The sequence below is a fragment of the Rhynchophorus ferrugineus genome, unplaced genomic scaffold (genome assembly GCF_030347505.1).
Source record: "Rhynchophorus ferrugineus isolate W39M unplaced genomic scaffold, kcgeb_rfMv2 rfM5, whole genome shotgun sequence".
NCBI lineage: Eukaryota > Metazoa > Arthropoda > Insecta > Coleoptera > Curculionidae > Rhynchophorus > Rhynchophorus ferrugineus.
Genome location: NW_027472584.1, coordinates 13,887,326 through 13,908,246, shown reverse-complemented (window position 1 = coordinate 13,908,246; position 20,921 = coordinate 13,887,326). Strand labels below are relative to the sequence as shown.

Sequence of the window (20,921 nt, the reverse complement as noted above, 5' to 3'; positions counted from 1 at the left end):
TTTCATATCGTGCGTAATCGGTAGGATCCCGGCTAGATCATAAGAATTTTTTCTCGTTTGAATTCATTCAATTAACTGGAATCAATGAAGTAGTTCATTAGTTAGTTGGTGTAGTTCGGGCAAAATTATCGCAGCTATAAGAACACTAAAGATGAATTGAAGGTACTCAAATACCACTAATCCGTGGATTGCCGACACATCCGTGTATATTATAGCCTTTTATATTTAATACCTAAATAACAGAGCGGCAAAGTTTTCTTACGTGCTAGACGGCTGACACCCACGTTACGTCAGCGGTGGAAAGTCACATTAACATTTGTTAAGAAAAAACTAACAAACTAGACAGCATTGATTAGTTAAAAATAATTATGACAAAAATATCTTCAAAAGCATGAATAATACTGATGAAAAATTACGTGATACTAATTAAAAAATTACAAATATAAGATATATATTAAAACGTCAGCAAACATTTTCATAGGTCTACCTATTCCATAGGATTATGGTGATATTAAAAATTTTATGAAAAAAGTTATTTAAGTTATAATTAAAACTGCTTTAACATTTGTATAATATATTTAATTAAAATAATAAATATACATAATATACATTATATAAAAAGATGATAAAAACAATATAATAATATTAATAATAAAACAATTGCTCTGATGCATTAAAAAAGTTACTGGAACAATAAAAGGAATGTCTTTTTGTATACACATCTGTATACATAACATATCAAATGTAGGTAATAAAACTCATATTTTTGTCATCATTTTCTCAACTGTTCAAAAAAGAAAAATGAGTAAAAGTCAAAATGAACAAAAAAACATATTTCACTAGGAACTTGCTTATATTTGAATAATATGCCAAATAAAATTGATAGTCAGGTACCAAAGATAATTAAATACATATATATATTCCTCAAAAATATAATCATTTTTTATACCTTATATTTTCTTTTTTATTATTAAAAACGATGTACACATACAAAATGGACATTTATTTACTATATCCACACTTAATAAAAGTCGTACGTTTCTTATTCGGTCTCATTTTTAATAAATGATAAAATTGCTTTAGATATTAAATATTTTATCACATTTATATTAATTTAAAAAAAATTCTATTTACACCGGCAAATTACATTGCGTTACAATATCAATAATTACTATTCAAATTTAGTACATGGATGGATTTAAGTTCACTCACTTGATGATGACTTTTAATAAAATCCTAAACATTTAATTATTGAGAACACTATTGTATTGAGCGCCATCTATAAACAATTGTTTTGAAACTAATGTTTGAAGTAGAAGTAAATCATTTTGCATTTTACTTAATAAAATATACAAATAAAAAATGGTTATTCGAGTATAATAAATAGATCACACCCTCATTGTTATTGACAATACACACATCACAACTTTTAAAAAACGTCACTGCCATACACTAAATCACATAAAAAGAATTGTTGCCAAACTCACACGTCCACACATACAAATTTAAAAAATGAACCTTTGTACATATAATAGAAACATATTTTTACTACCTATTAACTGAGTTAATAATATTATTAGTTCAATAATTAAACAAAATAAAACGAAAACGGTTAAAAAACGCAAACAATTACACCCCTTATATTTCAGTTAAGTTAAAAATATTTGAATATATATCACTTTTTAATTTTAGTTAACAGTGTTTTTGGCACATAAAATGGACTGAATAGAAAGTGACGTCACAGCAATTTATGTTATAGATTAGATTTCATAATTTTACATTAACTGAATTTAGCACCCTATATATATTGTATAAATATGAAAGCTATAAATCATCATCACCTATACCTTCAAAAGCATGGTTTTCTATACATTCTCGACCGCTTTTAAATGAAACACTGGAGAATTCTTCTTGCAATTTTTTAATAGAGAATGGTTCTTGAAAGGAATTTTCACTGTGCCCTTCAGAGCCCTGATGTTTAAACAAATGTTATATTATATACAAAAAACAAGCAGTCAATATACTTACATCTGAACTGTCCAAATCACAAGTTTCATTTGAAATTAACTGACTAGACCCATCTCTTCTCATATAAATCCATTTACCACTATTTTTAGTAGGTTCTCTTTTGATACCGCCATTTTTTTTAAACAGTAACTCATCAACTAATGACTGTAAACATACCGACATTAATATTGCCTGGTCACTTGCAATTGTTATCCACTGCAACTTATCTTTGGACATCAAATATTCAAAAGACAGTTCCAGTGCTGAATGAGGGGCAGTGTTGTTACTATAAGGTTCATTTTCAAGATATGTACGTTTATTCTAAAAATAAAAATCATTAACAAAAATATAATAAATGAACAAATTAAGAGTGGTAATTATAAAATAATAGCAAACATCATTAATTAAAAAAAGTGACATCTTAAACTTACATTTGTAGAAATAATTCTCCAACATCTCATTCTGGTTACTTTGAAAATGCCTTCTTTGGCTAATCTTTCTGGTCCTAAAATTCGCATTCTCAATTCTTCATCACCTATAGCAACTAAGACTTTAGTTTGTGGTGTGGGATAATCACAAAAACACTGAGCGAAACGCATAAAGCCATAATATTTTAAATTCTGAGCATATTCAATGTATTCTTTTTTAGCAAGTCGGGATTTTATTACTTCTAACTGCACTTTGTTCTCTTGAGTTCCAACAATCCAACCATTTTCTATTTCAAATACAGTTTGAAGGTATAAGAGATTCAATGCAACTGGATCCGTCATTAACTCAATGTCATAATTCTTATCCCAGCTACTACAGCAATAAAAAAATGTTTAACATTATTATTATTAAAATTATTAGCAAATACCTTTTCCTAATTACTATTTTTGTAGGTGTCCTAATTACTTGTTGAGTTAAATAAGGAGATTCAAAGTCAAGTAATTTTCTTACAACTATTATATCTCCATTATTATTAATCTTGAAAAGATATAAAGAAAAATACTGTACAAAATTAAATGGTAAATTAATTTGTTTCAAAGCTTTCCATAACACAGTTTCTGTGCGGTCATATGTTGAAATCCTAATCTTAATTGGATAATTAATCATTATATATACATCTAAACTAATATCCTGCTTTTCTTGTGAAGCAGTTTCTTGTTGAGCTGATAATAAAAATCCAGATAATAATTCAGAAGACACAAGTTTTGAATCTTGTCCAACTAGAACAACATTATCAGAAATTTTAGGCTAATTAATTTTGTATATTAAACAATTACTTACTGGTTTGAATATATTTTTCTAATAAAGCTCTTCTTTCTTCCAGTTGGCCTGATGTCAATGGTAACAATTTTTTGGGCGGAAAACAAGGAATAACATCATTCCCAAATTCTTTTTTTAATTGTTCATTTAAATTGTGTAATTGTTTATAACGTACCGTACAATGAAACAAACCATTAATATGGATATTATAACCCTAAAAATACAACGCATTGCCAATTAAAATAATAGTATACTTACTGAAAATGAATAACATACTATAAATGTTGACCCGTTTCCTTCATTTAATTCTTGTGTATCTGGTATTGAAAAATGCATTTTTACTACATCAACCAACCGCTTAAAATTATTATAACCATAACAACTAAAAGATAAACAAAATCTATTCTAATTCGTACATTCTAAAAATAAGTGATTTAATATATTATGATAATTTGTCAATCTAAACTTTGATTAAACGTCACACAGACTCAATGTTGCTAAATCTAAGATATCTATATATAGGCTACCAGTAAATCAAACTTTTAAAAATGCATATTTTACATTTTATCATTATATATGCTAAGCAATATATATTATTTTTAATTATGAATGATCTAATATTATCGCCTCTCCTACGAAACCTGGCAACCACGCACGTAATTTTCAAAACCAAATTTTATAGGACAAAACTAAATAATATCCTTCTTTGTTATTTCAAATGTAAAAAAGAGGCAGGTATAGAAGAAAGTTTGACAGTAGGTCAAATCTGGCAAAATGTCAAATGTCAAAATAAAATAATTCCATCCATGCCATGTCATTTTTTTTGTTTATGTTAAGAATTTGTTTCGTAAATATTTATTATTGTTGTGAATATGGAATATGGTCTTCCTAAAATGTATAAATTAAGACAATTTTCAAACCACTACTAATGTTATACTCGCACAGTATCATGAAATTAACTGAAAATGGATTTATTATCAAAAGTTGCCACTTTCATCTTGTTAAATTTACTTTTTTATGGTTGTGTAGCAACTATAGATATGAGAAATATCTCTAACAACTTAAGCCAGGATATAAAGGCACTCAAAACAGAGGAGTTAGGTATTTCATTTATTGAGGTAGGATTTTTTTAAGTTAAGTTTAAAGTTAACATATACAAATGACTCATTTATTTTGTAGAAGCTGTTTAAAAATTTTAAAACAAATCCAAGTAATGAAATATCCATCAGCACTAGTCTAAAAGAAATGTCTAGTAAATTGGAGAATAAAATAAACAATATATTTTTTGCTATAAATAATGCAACATTGTTATTAGATAACTTTTTAAACAATCGGGAAGAATCATCTTCAGTATTACTTCCCTGTGTTACAGAAAAAAATAGTGCTCTGGATATATTAATAAATAGCAATTTAATTAATAATCATAGTATAAATGAATTTTTTGGCTCAAAATACAGTAAGTTTATTTTTATAAGGGTGATTCAAAGGTTACAACATATTTATTTTAGTTATGTATCAAATGAGAAAAAATATAACATTATTCCCTAATGCTTTGAAACAACAGTATTTCATATACGAAAAGGATGTGAAAACACGCTATTCTCCATTTTCTGAATGTACAGGTCATGATGAAAATATTGTGTGGAAAAATTATATGTCCCATCAACATTATAAAAGAAAAAATGTTATTTTGCTATTAGATCATGGTGGATCTTTAAGTCAAAGGCAACTTCAAATTGCTAAATCCATTGGTAATTATAATCTTATTACTTTCTTATGTGTATGTCCATATAATAAATTTAATTTTGTTTAGCTAAAGATACATTGAAGTATCTGGATGTCCATGATAGAGTAGCCTTAATTGCAATAGCATCAGACTGGTCGTATTCTCAAACAGGGTGTTCAGATGAAAATATAAAATCTAGTATTGTGTTACAAGAGGCTAAATCTTCATATCTGTTACTTCTTGAATCATTTGTAGATTCTCTTATTAGAGGAAGTGGTATGTATATTAACTTTTATGCATGTTGAAAATACATTTAAACTAACTTCGATATATATGAATAATTTTTATAACAATGTGTTTGTACAAAAGAATTGTAAATTAACCATCTTTGTTGTTCCTATTGCCTTTGTCTTTGAACATTTTATTTTAAGGAGCAACTAATCACGTAATTGGAGTGCAAAAAGCACTTGATGTTATTTCAAAATCCACTTTCAATGAACAAGATACAGTAATGATTATGTACATTACAAGAGGACTTTTATCTTCTCTTACTGAGGCAAGAAGTGTACTTAAGATTATTGCACAACAAACTGAAGATATAAAACTTCCTTTATATATACACACCTGTGCTGTTATTGATGGTATAGTATATATTTAAATAATAAATCTTTAAAGTTATATATATTTTATTTTTAGATTCGAAACCAATAATGTATGAAACACACTTTTTACAAGATGTGGCTAATCAAAACTTTTTTAAATACAATATAACATATACAGACAACCAATATAGATATCCTGGTTATATGCTAACAGTTAATAAGACTGATGATATAGGGTTCATTGTTAATAATTTTTTTAGTATTTTTAATGAGAATCCATTTATAACTAATAAACATATTTCATTGCCTTATTGGGATCATCAGAGTAAAGGTAATAACTTATGTTATGAACATATAGAAAGGCTGACATATTTTTTGTAGATTTAACAATATCTTTTACTAGTGGTTGGATGTCAAAAAATAATTTTGCAATGTTAGGAATTGATATATTTTTTTCTAACATAGTGGAAGATATAACTTACTATAGCAGTAATCAGCAATATTCTTATGCATTTATGATTAATCTTGAAGGAGTAGTTCTTGTTCATCCTTCAATATCACGACCTTCAGTTGTAAATTATCAGCTATCATTTGTTGATATGAAGCACTTAGAAAAAGTATCATTCATCGATGAATTAAGATATAAGTTACTGACTGAATATCAAGGAAACTATACAGGGACTAATTATAATAATAATAATGAAACAGTAAGACAAATTGAATTTAATTATTTTGAAGCTCATTACAACGAAACGTTTTAGTTAAACTATACATGGAGCCGAGTAGGTCAATGGTATATAATATGTATAGTTTTAAATAAAAGTTATGATTTATTTAATAAACCATTTAAAGCATCACCAAGTACATCAGTTAAGAAGTTATTGTACCAGAATTTAGATCATTCTGAGAGTTACAAATTTTGCAAACATCTAAATCAGGTCGCTACTCTTGGTAAGTTGTGTATTAATTTTTTTCTAGTAATATTTATTTGTTTCATATCATTTAAAACTTTAATTTACTTTTAGATGTAGCATCCTTATACTTAAGCAGTTCGTGTTTTCAATCACCATTTTCCGCTTCCAAATCTACTCAGGATAAGTTAATAGTACAAGGATATTTGGCATATCTCAAAGATGACACCAACCTACTAATAAATCCTGGACTGAAAAAAGAAGTAAGGGACGAAGTATCAGCCTTAGCTCATATCTTAGATTTTCTACGAAAACGTCATCTCTCCTCTGATACATCTAAATATATTGTAAGAAGATATGCGTCTTCTTATAGTGGCGTATTGCAAATGTTTCCAGGAACAGTTTTAGCTCCTGGATTGGAAACAACCAAGAGACCGTGGTTTTTACGAGCTTTACAACAAAAAGATAGGATCATTTTTGTACCGCCCTATTTAGATCAAGGCGGTGCCGGTTATATAGTGACGGTTGCATATGCCACTCCACACGTTGTGAGCGCTATCGATGTAACTCATGGGTATATGCTTAAATTAATTTTAAAACACATGCCGCACTGTTTAAACGATAAAGTTACTTGCTTTCTTATTGATGATTCAGGGTATATCATTTACCATCCGAATTTGATGGATTTTGATGGGACAAAACCAATCGAACAACAACATATTGTTCATCGGGAATCATTGGTCGCAAATGATATGTTGAATCATAAACATTTCATTAAGAAACTTTTGTGCAATAATTACGGAGATAATACTATACAACGTTACTACAAATTAAATACGAATTTTCAAGATGTACTGGCAAATTTCGTTCCTGGTGAACATGGTGTAACATATCGTATAATCTCAGTGCCAAATACAAATATTTTTATAGGTGTCGTAAATGCTTCAAACGATGTGATTGCTACATTTTGCCCTTGCAACGTAATAGATCGTTTATGCTTCAACTGTAATCGAATGGAGGAGAAAGAATGTGAATGTCCTTGTGAGTGTTCTTTAGAATCAGAACCAAAAACTTGCCAAGATACTAATCAAAATCAAACTGACAATTTACCTTGCAAATGGTATGCTGAAGAAACTCCTTCCACTGAAGCTAATTTTGCATTACACGAGGAAAGTAACCTAGAACAATGTTTTCCTATCAATTGTCAGAATGAAAGATCTCAACTGAAGTGTTTGGGAGTGATAGGATGTGAATGGTGTAAATATGATTTAACTGGCGATGTACTAAAGAAACCATTTTGTGCATCGCTTAATACATGTTTTAATGGTGTTTACGGATCAATATCGCCATATAAAGGACTTCATGATTTAACGGCTAGCCCTGAATCAGAGTATTCACCTTTAGGTCCTATATTGGGTTTAATTATCGCAATGTGTTTGTTATTTATATTATTATATATTTGTTATCGTTCCTATACTAATCCATCTATGGATAGACTTTATTTGTCATCAGCTCAAGACCAGTTTAGAATGAGCGATGTTAACGTAAATGACAATTATCATGATTTAGGTAATCATCGCGATAAACTGTTGAAAGAAGATTGTTCAGCGCCAGATCCTATATCACCTTATTGCGTAGCAACAAATTATCGTAGGAATAACACAGCTGCTGATTCAGATCACGGTTATTCTACTATGACACCACATGATGAGTCTGAACATCTTTCCCTAGCTCCTATGGAGGTAGATTCTCTTGAAGATGATATTATGTCTGATAGTACATCAGTACATACCAGTTTATCTTTTAAAAATAATCCATCACATGCAGTTTCGCCGATATTCACAAAAATACCGCACAGGAATTGTATGGTTGTGCCTGTTACTGTACATAGAAATATGGAAGCTACTTAAGAGAATTCTTCCTATGCATTAACACATAATATTTTTTCTTTCTTTATTCTTAGTTAACCGTGCAGGAATATTTACAGGGATGGTTATTCTGATTAAGTTGAATATTGCTGGCAATATTCAAAGCGCTTTATTATCGATTTTAAATATGTGTAGATAAAAAGGACTTTCGTTGAGTTGATATCACTGTAAGAACCATTGACTTGAGTCATTCTAGTTATGTTTATCAACACCATCTGATAAATATTTCACCCTCTAAAATTGTACCTGAAACGGATTAAAAGTAATAATTCTGATAACTGCCAGATTTTTTAAAGCATTAAAAATATATAACTTTAAATTAATGACTGAAATTCGAAGCATTTGATTTACTTTTTAACTAGAGACATGTATGTAAAATAAAATATTTTTTTAGTTGTAATTAGTATATGTTGTCTTTAAAATTAGTTTTCGATTATTTACATTGTAGAAATGCTTTAACTAATGTTATATGTGGACTATTTTAGTATTTAAATATTTTATGAATAGCTTTTGTGTGAATGCTGATATATTGTCTTGTTTTACTTTACCAAATGCAGTATTTTTTTAATAACAAAATTACATATACATTATTGCATATATATATATATATATATATATATATATATATATTAGTTTTTTTCTTAAATCCTGTATAAATACCAAACTAAATTTATATAAGTAACATACATGTACCTATTTGAATATACGTAGTAGATGCATCTTATTGTTTTTATAGACTTTTTGCTTTATATCTCTGTGTATAAATAAAATGTATGAGTTAAAAAAATAAAAGCAATTGTTTATGAAAAAAACATTTAATTTAATCCTTTAACCTTAGATAAGCGAATTTATGTAATATTAATTATATGAATACTAATTTTTACAGTATTATAATGCTATTCTTGTTTAACAATACATTATTTGTTTTGTATTATTTAAATACTTGGTCCTGTAATATTGACCTAGATGTCGCTAACTATTCCATTACAAGTGACAACATGATTGAAATGGAATATTTGATATTTTATATCTTTTGGTCTCTTAATGATAGGTTTATTATTCAAAGATTAATACTTTCAAACTTTGTACTTACATAATTAATTTTAATAAGAGGTATCAATTAAAGAATATGATTTTAACAATTCAAATGGTTCTGTTAACTATAGCTGTTTTCTTTTTTTTTTTTCGCCATAGACCATTTTATTTTTGAAATATGATATATCCTAAGGCGCGTTGATTAAAGTAATTAAACCATTTTGTACTGAAATTATTTGCTATTTTGATTTTTGAAATTGTTGAGAAATAAATTGGACTATATAGTTGGGGATTTACGAATCGAAGTCTTCTGTGCCTAGCCTGATATATCAGAATATGTATAAGCAAAGCCCAAAAACTTTTTAGCTTTTACGTTACTAAGTTCAGTTAACAATGCTTAATCTTTAGTTTTACCGAAGTACCATAGGAAGTTTGGGGTCATATAAAGCATTTTGATCCCGGTCCCATATCTGATGGCTGCCTGCACCCAGAAGCTGTCATTTAGCATTTCAACGAAATATATGTTGTCTGAAAATTCCACTCACCTGCCACCTGCCGGTTGTCTTGATATTTTAAAGGTGATTTTAATACTAGGTTTTACTCAGTTGATATTTGGTACATTAATTACTATATTATTCTATGTGCCTGGAGATTTAAGTGGGTGGTTGTTTGTTCTTTTATAACAAATATTACTGGTAGGTAAAGTATATTGAAATTCTCATTTAATAAATTTCATCCAATAAAAGTAACTTTTCACTTTTGCATATATATTATTATATAATAACTAAATTTATTTATTAAAAGGTAATTTAATTATCAATAGTGGGAAATAAAACATATCTTAAAAAATGCATTATTTTTATTTGGTAATGTAACAAAAAGTTATTCATAAACTTACAATGAGAGAACATTTTGTAAATGTAAAGACTAGTAACATTTCATTTTTTTATATAACACATTCAAATACAATAAAACAAAACATCTTAGATTTTCATTTAATTTTGACCTATATCTAAACATTAAATATTTTTTACAGAACGTTTAATATATTAATTTTTTATACAATGTTTATCACCTTTAGTTAAAAATAATTTAGATCTTAACAAAATGAAGTGCTTTTTTATTTGGTTATATAATCAAAAGAATGATTTATTTACTTACAGTGAGGGTAACATTTTTTCAAACTAACTGAAGGACTAGTACCATTCCATTTTTTATAAGCACATTCAAAGACAATTAATAACAAAACATTTCATGTTTTTTTGTCTATTTTAAATATATTTGATTTTTTTTAAATATATATTTCAATAATTTTATTTGACTTTTTTTGTTTACAAAATGTTTAATATTTTAAAGTTTTTTTAACATTTTTATCACTTTTAGGACATTTATACAATACAAAATAAATGACACAAGTAATTCTAATTAAATTAAATAATGAACAACCTTACAGGATAAACAGGCAACCTGTTAACCTAAAGGTACGATTAAACATAAATTATAATAAAAATAGTGCTTACATGTAAAGATTCTCATCGATTGTGATGTATATCATTTTATTCGACGATAGTTTGGAAATTAGGATAATATAATCCACGTTTGCATGACTGAAGCGTTGAAGATGAAAAATTCCATGTTAATTTTGGCCTACGATGAATATTCTTCTTACTCTCATACTGTTTCACTATTTTAGTGATCTGCATATAAAAATGTTTAAGCTCTCCATTCTTAATCTGAAATGGAACATATAACTATTTTAATACAAATAATTTTTTTAAATATTCATTTTCATTTTATATATGATAACAATATTTATTATGATTATCCTTAAGTACCCAATTTTCATAAGTGTATATTGAAAATGAGTAAGACTAGTCTCATTAAAAAATTAAAACTCATTAATTTTTTTTTTCAAAACAATCTGAAAGATATCTCATATATATGGTTTAATACACAAAGACAACATTTAGTATTGCAAAAGTGAAGATAGTTCAATGTTACTTTAGAAGGTCAAACATAGACATCATATGTATATTATGTAATCACAAGGTCATGTTACACTAATGATTCTTGAAAAAAGAGTAGAATATAAATGTGACAGCAAGGTAACTATAAAAATTCTTACCTTACATTTAAGCTGGATCTCTCTGACAGTAGTCAAAAATTGGAGTACTTCTCCTAGAAAATACACTGATTTATTTGGCAAACCAACTGACATAATTTTGTCAACTTCTATTTGGAATACAATCAGTGCCAAAACAGAAGATTTAAAGAATGCTGTTGTACTATCAGACAACAACACCTCCAACAAAATTAACATGTTTTCTTTAATTTGTGTAAGCTCTTTAGAAATAATATGTTCCCATTGCTCTGTTACATATTTGAAAATATCCAAATAGATGTCTAAGAAATTAGATGGTGTAGTCATAGTGCCTTGAGCACTCTTAATTTTCTCCTTAACAATGTTTGCCATTCGTAGAACATCTCTAGCAGTACATCTGCTATGAGATACTGTTAAGAGTTTGTTCACATCAATTTTGCAATTTTCTGTCTCAGCAGCTAGATATAGACAGCTTAAAGTAAGACATGTTAAATACTTCTCTTGCACCTACAAAAAAAAAATGAAAACAATGATGCAATAAATTATAAATATTACAAAACAATAAAACTTACCCTCATTCTTGCAAGAAACATATCAAGGTATGACACAGCAGCAAAAAAAGCATTATGAGGTAAATCCAACCAAATTCGCAGGAAACGTAAATTGTTCACAGCCCCGTCTCTTGAAGACAATGTTACTTCTCCAGTTTTGTAGTCATGAACTGACGTTAAATTTGGTCTGTAGATATTTTCTACTTGTAAGGCCTCTTCTAAATTGAAAGCTATTGGTTTTAATAAGGTAGCACCCGGAGCAGGCCAACCCCTTCTTTTGTCCATGGCAGCAGTAGTAGTTCTTGGCTTCAAGATCACTAGATACACCTTACCATTCCACACCGTTTCCCTTGGAAGAAAAATCGGATATGGCAAAAGCAGAGGGAGGCCTAAAACCTATAACAAAAAACAGGCTTAAACTTGCAAAGAGTTAGAATTCTAGAACAAAGGCAAATAGTGTCCTTGAAATTGAAATATTAAACAGATGAGAAAACTTACCCGGATGCTTACAAAAACTGAATTTATCCCTTTAGTTGCGTTTTAGGATATGATTATTTTCTCTACACCAAAATTCTGACTAATAATTAAATAATTCACTGACAAATGACAATCAAAAAACTACGACACAGAAGGTTTACGTCAAACGGTATATATAACATATTCACTTAAAAAACCAGATGTGTTCCATGTAATCTTGACGCATACATCACTGTCTTGCTTTTACGAATAGAAAAGAATAGGACTTGCACCGTAGCAGCTGATTTTGTTTTTTTATCAATAGAAGCCGTTTAAATTTGCCCGCCCAACACAAATATCTTCCAATAAAAAACTATAGGAACTTAGATGTTAATGTATTTATTTCGTATTATATATTTACACAATAAATGTTGTGTATGATAATTAGCAAAATTTTTCTTTTTCTTTATTATACGTGTTTGAATATCAATTAGTTTACATTGACCTACTTTAATAATAAAATGTATGTCAATTTATATATAAATTGTAGTATTATAATAAAAGATTTTTTTTAAATAAATATGTGTTAATTTAAAATAAGTCAGAAGTCAAATGCTTAAAATTTATAAAATAATTAATGTTTTCAACTTTCAATATGGTTCCTATATGTTTATTTAATGTTTCGAACTTAAGTTATATGAACTCGATACATTTATCTAGTTAAAACATTAGTGTTATGGTTGTTATTCTTATGTATGTGATAATATATTTGATTGCATATTTATAAATGACAAAGCTGAAGGCAATTAAAATCTATATATTAATCGGCTTAGCGAAAATTTTGCCTCCCTTTTTGACGAAAATGGGAGCATCTGGAGACGTGAAATATGGCACGGTTAAAGCTTATGCCGAGGAAGAATTTTTAGGCCTAAAATTTTTGTGTAATACGCACTACAAATAAATAAATTGCATTAAAATGAAAGACGCCCAAATCAAACAACCAGAAGTAGCCCTCAGATTGGTGACGCAAAATATGTAAACAAATAGTTTAAGCAGACTAATGAAAGCCAGAGAAGGCAAATAAAGATGATGTACGTGCAAGGGCGAGATTACAGATTTACATAAAATGGAAAAACATTACTGCTACTGTTTTAAAGATCGAAAAGTGGAATAAATAACCCAAGAACAATGTAATATTTTACTACAAAAATATTTTTTTGTTAATATTTATTTACATTTTTTGTTTGAATTAACTTTATTTGAAACATAATTGGCATTTACGTTTACTATTAATTTCCTTATCTTGTGTTCTTATGAGTTTTCTTAAAATTATTATTGCCGGCTTGGTGGCGCAGTGGCAAAAGCGATAGGACGGTCTTCCTACTATTGCGATAACCGCGGGTTCGAATCCTGCTGGGGCATGGTCGTAAATTTACGTTTGCGATTGTTTAATATTTATGATTCTCCTTGGCAAGAGTGTAAAATCCGACAAAGGAAAATGATCCCAGTCACGCCAGTAACCAGGCTGGGTAAGACCGGAATCATCTTCTGGGATGATTTCTAAGTTGATCACTCGCCAGTCGGTAGGCCCAAGACCGTGGTTCGGAGCCCACGCTAAACTGTATAGATCCATTCCAGATAAACACCTCCTAGTTGGTAAAAGACTTTAAAATATATATAAAAACGAAAAAAAATGGTATTGACAATGTGTTTATTATAAAGATTTTTTTTTTCTTTTTTTGATACGATATTTTCAATATTAGTTAGTTGGTCAGCTTTATTTTTTTGTTATATTTCATGGTCTTCTCTTTACCACTCTTGCCTAAGGACAATCATAATAACAATCATAAACATAAATTACGTCGATGTCATCCAAACAGACTTAAGGCTTAACTTGAAAATGTCTTAATCCTTAGTAAGAAGTGGAAATATATTTAATTAAAAATCATCTATACTAAAAAATATTTTGAAAAGTAACAACAAGATTTAATCAAGTTATTATGCTACTACTGTAGACAATTCAGAATTAACCATTATAATATAAAACATTTTAAGGTTATTCAGCTACCTCCCTGCCCTATCTTTAATGTACTAATATACATAGTTTAATTTTTAGAAGTTTTAGTGAAATATACTATATGAACATCATAGTTACTTTTTAAAATATTCTAAAATAAGATATTAAATATTGTAATTGTTGATTCTAAATATTTGAATGGTTGCATAATTTAAGAAATATACTGTTTGTTATATTATAATAAGTTTTGGTTTCATACAGTTGAATTAATATATGCCGGGCTATATGTTATATTTTATATTTTAATTTTATTAACTAAAAAAATAATTGTATGCTTTTGGGTTTACGTCAAAATAATAAAAAGAATTATATTTTTAAAATGTTTTATTATAACAATAAAAAATACCTAATTAAAAAACTGGGTGTAAAAATGTTGGTGTACGTACAAAAAGACGAGGATTATAAAATGTGTAGAAAAAAATAATACTTTTGTATTTATTTAAAGGTGGTTGTTATCAATAGTGAACAAATTTAATATTATCTAGTATATATAGTAGACAGTAAAACTGTTTTTTACTAAATTAAGTTTTTTTGCAGTTTTGTAGTCAAACTGACCTTTTAAAAAAGTAGTATTTATTGTTATTATTATTAATCCGTTGAAATGTATTGAAAATAATTTTTCTGGCTACTATATGTATGTACTTTAATATATATATATATATATATATATATATATATATATATATATATATATATATATATATATCTACGTTTTAGATTTCTAGATAAACAATAAACAATAAGTTATCAACTAAAATATATCACAGTAATGACACAGTAATGACAGTTTAGACCACCCTGTTGAATTTACTGTTAAATGAAACATTACCTAAGAGTTAATTTATACTTTTACACGAAGACAGAAATTAAATTTAATACTCATACTGCAGATACAATAATTATGTTACATCATTTTATATATTGTTAAATACTTATAGAATAAGCAACGTACATATTATCTAAATATATTATTTGTATTTAATTGAAATAATTCCCCTTGACAATACACTAATAAAAAATTCTAAAATTTCACCCTAAAAATAGTTTATATAATCATTTCTTATATTGTAATTTAGTGGGGGATAATTTGATTTGATAAAGCCTTAATCTAGAGTAAAAATGAGTATTGTTTTTAGAATTAATACTAAAACGGCAAGTAAAAAATGACTTTCTTTAATGTGTAACAAAAAATAAAACTAAATAAATATAATTAGCTACTACCATTTCTAATACTGGTCAAATACAAATTAACTATTAGGTGTCCAATATAATTGTCTTAAATTTAAAAAAAATAATTTTGGTAGACGAGATTTGAAATATAAATATTTGAATTTGAAGTCAGATATGGAATCATATCTGATATTATACTGTTTAAGTATCAATTAATTTAGAAATTACATTGCACACCTAATAATTATAAAAGTTGAAACTAATAAAATTATATGTAATTTCTAATATATTCAAAATTTATGTTTGCAATTAATCAATAACATATGTTATGGTTAATTTAATTAAACGCAATAAAAATGAATAAATACCTTGGTTAGATTACATAAAAGTTTCAACTTTTATGTTTACTTAAATGAGCTAAAGATAAATGGCGACTAAAATGAACTGAATAATAAAAAAATAAATAAGGCAAGAAATGTACAGTACAACCCGTATATTAACACTTATGATATGAGTCTTTGGCTAGGAATATTAACTAACTTAGGAACAAGCACATTCTAGAACTCTCATTTTTTCCCACGTATGGACATCTAGTTTTGTAGGATCATTTCGATTTACCATAATAATTTGTAGGTCTCCTAGTTTAGAAGGGGCACAACATGTCTTCGGTATGGTATTCTTAGTACTTTCTGCTCTGGCTTCGTTCTTTTTTATTTGATGTAGGAGACCTTGAATCCTAGAATGATTTGTTGCAAAATTGTATTGAGGGGGACATAAACCATGGCAAAAACCAGCCTCATACCACTGGGGCTCCACAATGCTGCCCAGTTGTATGAATGGAAGGTCTTTAAAAGTAACGTTCATCTCGTGGCGACAACATTTTTTCTTCTTCCCTTTTTGATGTCTAGGACCACAATTTGAGATTGTTCTTTTATCGATGGATAAGTCACGTTTAGATCGTTTCTGAACGTTATAAATTAAAGCAGTTATCGCGGCTAACTTTGGATTCAAATTGTTATTACAACCCAAACAAACTAATTCTAAACCTAAATTTTTCTGACCATTTAACCACGAATTATATGCCTTAGTTACATCTATATCACACCATTTTGGAGATTGTTTGGATAAATATAGTTCTTTGTCTTGCAATATACGCCTGCGTCTGGGTCCTAGGATTTGATTAAGGCGCACTTTGATAGTTGTTGAGTCGTTGTCTTGAGGAGGAAGAAATATACGTAGAGTAGCGCTTTCTGCTTGTTCAGTCGATGCACTAATAGGGAAAACCATTTTCAATGGATGCTTTGATGTGTTTTGTTGGCGTAGGTTATCTGAAAATAAAACAAACGATATATATTTATTGTTTGTTGCTAATATATTGTTAATGTGATTTTATTTATGACATAATTATTGTTACTCTATGAATATATTTACTTTTCTTTTACGTTACAATCATATATAGGTTTAAATAAATTTTAACTAATTGAAATCAGCTTTAGCAAGAGAACATAGTAGTATAAAATAAATCAACAAAACTTCATTTGTTTTTAAGAAATAGTGGTAAAGCATTACTAGAAAATATAATACTGATTATAATAAAATTCTTAAATTAATATGTATATAGTGTATATAGTAGTCGTAAGCGACATATTGTTACTATATTTAAAAAATGGCGAATGCGCTGCTGCATTGTGGGGAATGATTCAATAAATTATTATATTAAATTAGTTATAATATATTATTATTTAATATGCTTCAAAATGATTATATTTATTAAAGAGTGCGAGCAGAGTATTTTATAAATTTTAAATCATTATTTTTAGTGTATAAATAATATTACAGGTAAGTATTATAATAAAGGTAAAATGAAAAAATATACAAATATAAAAGTAAAGTAGCTTGTGTGTACGTTTTACAGTATCGCTATATATTTTTTCCCATGAACAAGCTATATATCTTATTCATATAAACAGTGATACGAGATAAAGAATATGAAAAACAAGAGGTGGTTGTTAACAATCGCGGCAAACTATATTGGTACATTTACACTGATTTTTGTAAAAACTGAAAAGAATATTTTTCAAAATTGAGTCTAGATTAAAAGTTACTAGTACACTCAGTTGTATAAAAATACTATATTTAGAACTTGAAACTTTAAACTCTCTTGTAGTCTAACTTAGTACCTTTTGAGACTTTCAATTAAATCATGTAAATTGACAGTATTTATAAAGATATATGTTTAGTTTAATTTAATGTTTTAAACTATGTTACTATTGGATTGTTTGGTTGCCTAACAATATAGATACGAATCAATTAATAAACTGCACATATAATTTCCAGAGATTTTAGAAAGGTCCTGCATGAGTTATTCGGTGACAAATCTTAAAATAAATCCCTTAAATAAAAATCCTGGATCCGCCTTTAAATTACATTGTATAATGGTCATGTTTAAAAAATATATCCACACATTTTAACTTTAATTAAAAACTAATGTTATCTTATTTATGGTAAGGATTATAGGAATATAGTGGGTAAAAATCGACAAACAAATTGGTTTACGTGGATCGTTAAAGGATACATATTTTCTTTAAATAATTTCTAAAGCAATTTTGGAGTTCTCTAAGCTAATTATGTTTTATTTGTATTTTTATTGTCCTGTATTTTTAAACAAACTTCTTCAGGTTCAGTGAACGATTGAGGTAAAATAAGTGCTAACATAATAGTTAAACAATTTTTGGAATTTTGCCCCATAACGTGTTTGAAGAATTCTTAGAAGTATTATGTATTATATAGTAACAAAGTTACCTTTAGCTATGAGTGACCATCAAGAAATGTTAGTGAGAAGGATTATTTTATTACTATTTTATTTAGTGTATATTTGGTTGCACGCATTTTAACAGCATTAATAATAACATTAATAATATTTTCCTTGTTCCTTGCATTCCATTAGAACGTACATATATTCACGGAGATTATAGAAACAATAAGAGGATTGTCCGGTTGCCTTAACTACTGTAGCTATAAAGCCAGCTAGTAAAAAGTTAGAGAGATACTGAAATTCGATAAAACTATTGAGATAAAATAAGAATTAATAATAAGACTAAAGAGCTTTGCAGTTCTACTTCATAAATAATTCGTGTTGTGGTATAGTGTGATAAATTGGGAAAAGATTATATTATAGAAAATAATTTTGATCTTTCTTTATAGATAGTTTTAAGTCATCATATATCTATTAATACTTATTCAGTGAAGCTATACTATAGCGTGTTTCATTCATTTGATTACTCATTTAAAAGTTATTGTGTTTTCGACATTGATAATACAGATGGCCTTTTTCGTCGTATTTTACTTTTTTTACTTTCGAAAATGAAAAAATGCAGCTCAGATTTATCGAAGTGTATATGACGTTTATGGTGATGTGTTTTTGAGTGAACGCTAGCGTAAGAATTGGATTGCTTGTTTTACATTCTAGAAATGTCGATGTAAAGGTGAATCTAGTCCTAGCTCGTTCAAAAACAATTCTAGACCATTTACGGAAAACTAGACGATAAAAGAACTTGATAGTTGGGTTCCACATGTTTCACGAATGATTATGGGCGATGAAAAGTTGATTACATACATTTGTCGGGTGACAAAACTTTACCAATCAATTTTTTCTTCACAATTTATACTCGAATCATCTCAATAAAACCAGTTCGACTTTTTACTGACAACAACTAATGCGACTCAAACAGAATTGATCAATAGGAAAAAGGCGTTGTCTCCACCCACAAAAAGGACCTTGCACCGTTCTTTGTAAAACTAACCTAACGGAATAACGCTGATTACAAAAAAGGCTTATGAAAAATCATTTGGTTTAGATTAGGACACATCAGAAGGGTGACGAAATTATAGTTTTATCAGAAAACCGACTTGCACTTCCGAGGTGGTCCCATTGGAACAAAGTTTGGATCTGATGAGTGGAAGGGGGGAAATTGAGGGAAAACTTCAAATTGCAAAGGCACGTACAATGTTTTCATATATTTTTTATCTAAAATAATCAGATATTGGTGTGTAATGTTATTGCTGAACTGATATGACGAAAAATCGGAAGTAGTTCTGTGTAAAAGTCAGTCAGTTTGCTTTTTAAGCACTAACCATATGATATGGGACGCGCGGAGGTCGTGGATTCGATTCCCAACAGGGCAGCAACATTTTTTATTCTAGTTTGATTGGAACATTTGTCAAATCACCTAGACTAGGTAACGGACCCCAGGGACTGAAACATTCCTAATTTTCAATAATTTTTTTTTATTCCTATTTTTCCCCATACGGGCTGTACTTTTACTTGGGGTATCCATTGTAATACTTAATAAAATAACAGCGTAATTTATTGAGTAAATATCTAACACTAAAAAGAGGAATATAAAATTTTTTAACAAAAAAATTGATCGAACAATAAATTATATTTGTTTTGTTCGTAATTTAATTTTGAAGTTGTTTCAATTTTTTTTGTTACAAATATTTTGTTATCTTTATTAGAATGTACGTAAGATATTATTGTAACAGGTCAGTTGAAAAGTACCCCAAATCCATATTTTTTTTAGTTAGCCCCAACCCTCAAAAGATGCGTGTAAAAATTTGACAGCTGTTGGATCATTACTTTGTGAATTATAGCATTTTGAGTGAAACAAGTTTTGTTATTGTGAAAAAAATGGTTAAAAAGGAATTTCGCGTGTTGATAAAATATTGCTTTTTGAAGGGAAAAATACAGTTGAAGCGAAAACTTGGCTTGATGCTGAGTTTCCGGGCACTGCCATTTCCAATCAACCATCAAGGATTGGTAGCTAAGTTTAGACGTGGTGAAATGAGCACCGAAGACGGTGAACGCAGTGAAGGCCCAAAAGAGTTTGTTACCGACGGAAACATTTAAAAATCCACAAAATGATTTTGAATGACCGTAAATTGAAATTGAATGAAATAGCAGACACAAGATATCAACTGAACGTGTACATCATATTATTCATGAATATTTGGGTATGAGAAAGCTCTGTGCAAAGTGCGTGAGCTCACTTTTGACCAAAAACAACGACGAGTTGATGATTCGGAGCAGTGTTTGAAGATGATCAAGCG

The 20,921-nt window shown here is 28.3% G+C and overlaps 4 protein-coding genes across 5 annotated transcripts in view; 1 reads left to right on the top strand and 3 right to left on the bottom strand.

Annotated features, from left to right (window-relative positions):
- Positions 1-557: 557 nt before the first annotated feature.
- Positions 558-3,824, bottom strand: Snx17 (Sorting nexin 17). 2 transcript variants are annotated; one of them, XM_076405261.1, is made up of 6 exons: positions 3,532-3,824; positions 3,277-3,469; positions 2,864-3,215; positions 2,439-2,808; positions 2,029-2,328; positions 558-1,971 (listed from the first exon to the last, which is right to left on the bottom strand). In XM_076405261.1, the coding sequence occupies exons 1-6, from the start codon at positions 3,589-3,591 to the stop codon at positions 1,825-1,827; spliced, it is 1,422 nt and encodes a 473-aa protein (XP_076261376.1). In that variant the 5' UTR covers positions 3,592-3,824; the 3' UTR covers positions 558-1,824. The 2 variants fall into 2 exon arrangements, with proteins under 2 accessions (XP_076261376.1, XP_076261377.1); XM_076405262.1 differs by having other exon boundaries at positions 2,439-2,805; positions 3,532-3,725.
- A 190-nt stretch (positions 3,825-4,014) lies between these two features.
- LOC143197096 (VWFA and cache domain-containing protein 1) lies at positions 4,015-9,234 on the top strand. Its single transcript, XM_076405260.1, has 9 exons — positions 4,015-4,373; positions 4,435-4,711; positions 4,764-5,006; positions 5,069-5,257; positions 5,413-5,622; positions 5,678-5,914; positions 5,965-6,290; positions 6,345-6,534; positions 6,609-9,234. Exons 1-9 carry the CDS (start codon positions 4,221-4,223, stop codon positions 8,402-8,404), a joined length of 3,621 nt encoding a protein of 1,206 aa, XP_076261375.1. The 5' UTR covers positions 4,015-4,220; the 3' UTR covers positions 8,405-9,234.
- A 1,059-nt stretch (positions 9,235-10,293) lies between these two features.
- On the bottom strand, positions 10,294-12,765 carry CycG (Cyclin G). Its single transcript, XM_076405259.1, has 4 exons — positions 12,608-12,765; positions 12,131-12,505; positions 11,583-12,065; positions 10,294-11,190 (listed from the first exon to the last, which is right to left on the bottom strand). Exons 2-4 carry the CDS (start codon positions 12,392-12,394, stop codon positions 11,014-11,016), a joined length of 924 nt encoding a protein of 307 aa, XP_076261374.1. The 5' UTR covers positions 12,395-12,505; positions 12,608-12,765; the 3' UTR covers positions 10,294-11,013.
- A 1,529-nt stretch (positions 12,766-14,294) lies between these two features.
- mav (TGF-beta domain-containing family member maverick) overlaps positions 14,295-20,921 on the bottom strand; it is an 82,575-nt gene continuing 75,948 nt past the window's right edge. The window contains exon 3 of the mRNA XM_076405241.1: positions 14,295-17,140. Coding sequence (XP_076261356.1) covers positions 16,353-17,140 — 788 coding nt within the window. The 3' untranslated portion in view covers positions 14,295-16,352. The remainder of the gene's footprint in view (positions 17,141-20,921) is intronic.

Bases quoted from the DNA above. Each gene is read 5' to 3' on its own strand.
- Snx17 (XM_076405261.1), bottom strand. From the start codon at position 3,591: ATGCATTTTTCAATACCAGATACACAAGAATTAAATGAAGGAAACGGG. The intron at 2,329-2,438 runs GTAAGTTTAAGA...TTTTATTTTTAG, and splicing joins GGAGAATTATTTCTACAAAT to AATAAACGTACATATCTTGA. The intron at 1,972-2,028 runs GTAAGTATATTG...TTTAAACATCAG, and splicing joins GTGATTTGGACAGTTCAGAT to GGCTCTGAAGGGCACAGTGA.
- LOC143197096 (XM_076405260.1), top strand. From the start codon at position 4,221: ATGGATTTATTATCAAAAGTTGCCACTTTCATCTTGTTAAATTTACTT. The intron at 5,007-5,068 runs GTAATTATAATC...AATTTTGTTTAG, and splicing joins TCAAATTGCTAAATCCATTG to CTAAAGATACATTGAAGTAT. The intron at 5,258-5,412 runs GTATGTATATTA...TTTTATTTTAAG, and splicing joins TTCTCTTATTAGAGGAAGTG to GAGCAACTAATCACGTAATT.
- CycG (XM_076405259.1), bottom strand. From the start codon at position 12,394: ATGGACAAAAGAAGGGGTTGGCCTGCTCCGGGTGCTACCTTATTAAAA. The intron at 12,066-12,130 runs GTAAGTTTTATT...TTTTTTTTGTAG, and splicing joins TGTTTCTTGCAAGAATGAGG to GTGCAAGAGAAGTATTTAAC. The intron at 11,191-11,582 runs GTAAGAATTTTT...GTTCCATTTCAG, and splicing joins AGATCCAGCTTAAATGTAAG to ATTAAGAATGGAGAGCTTAA.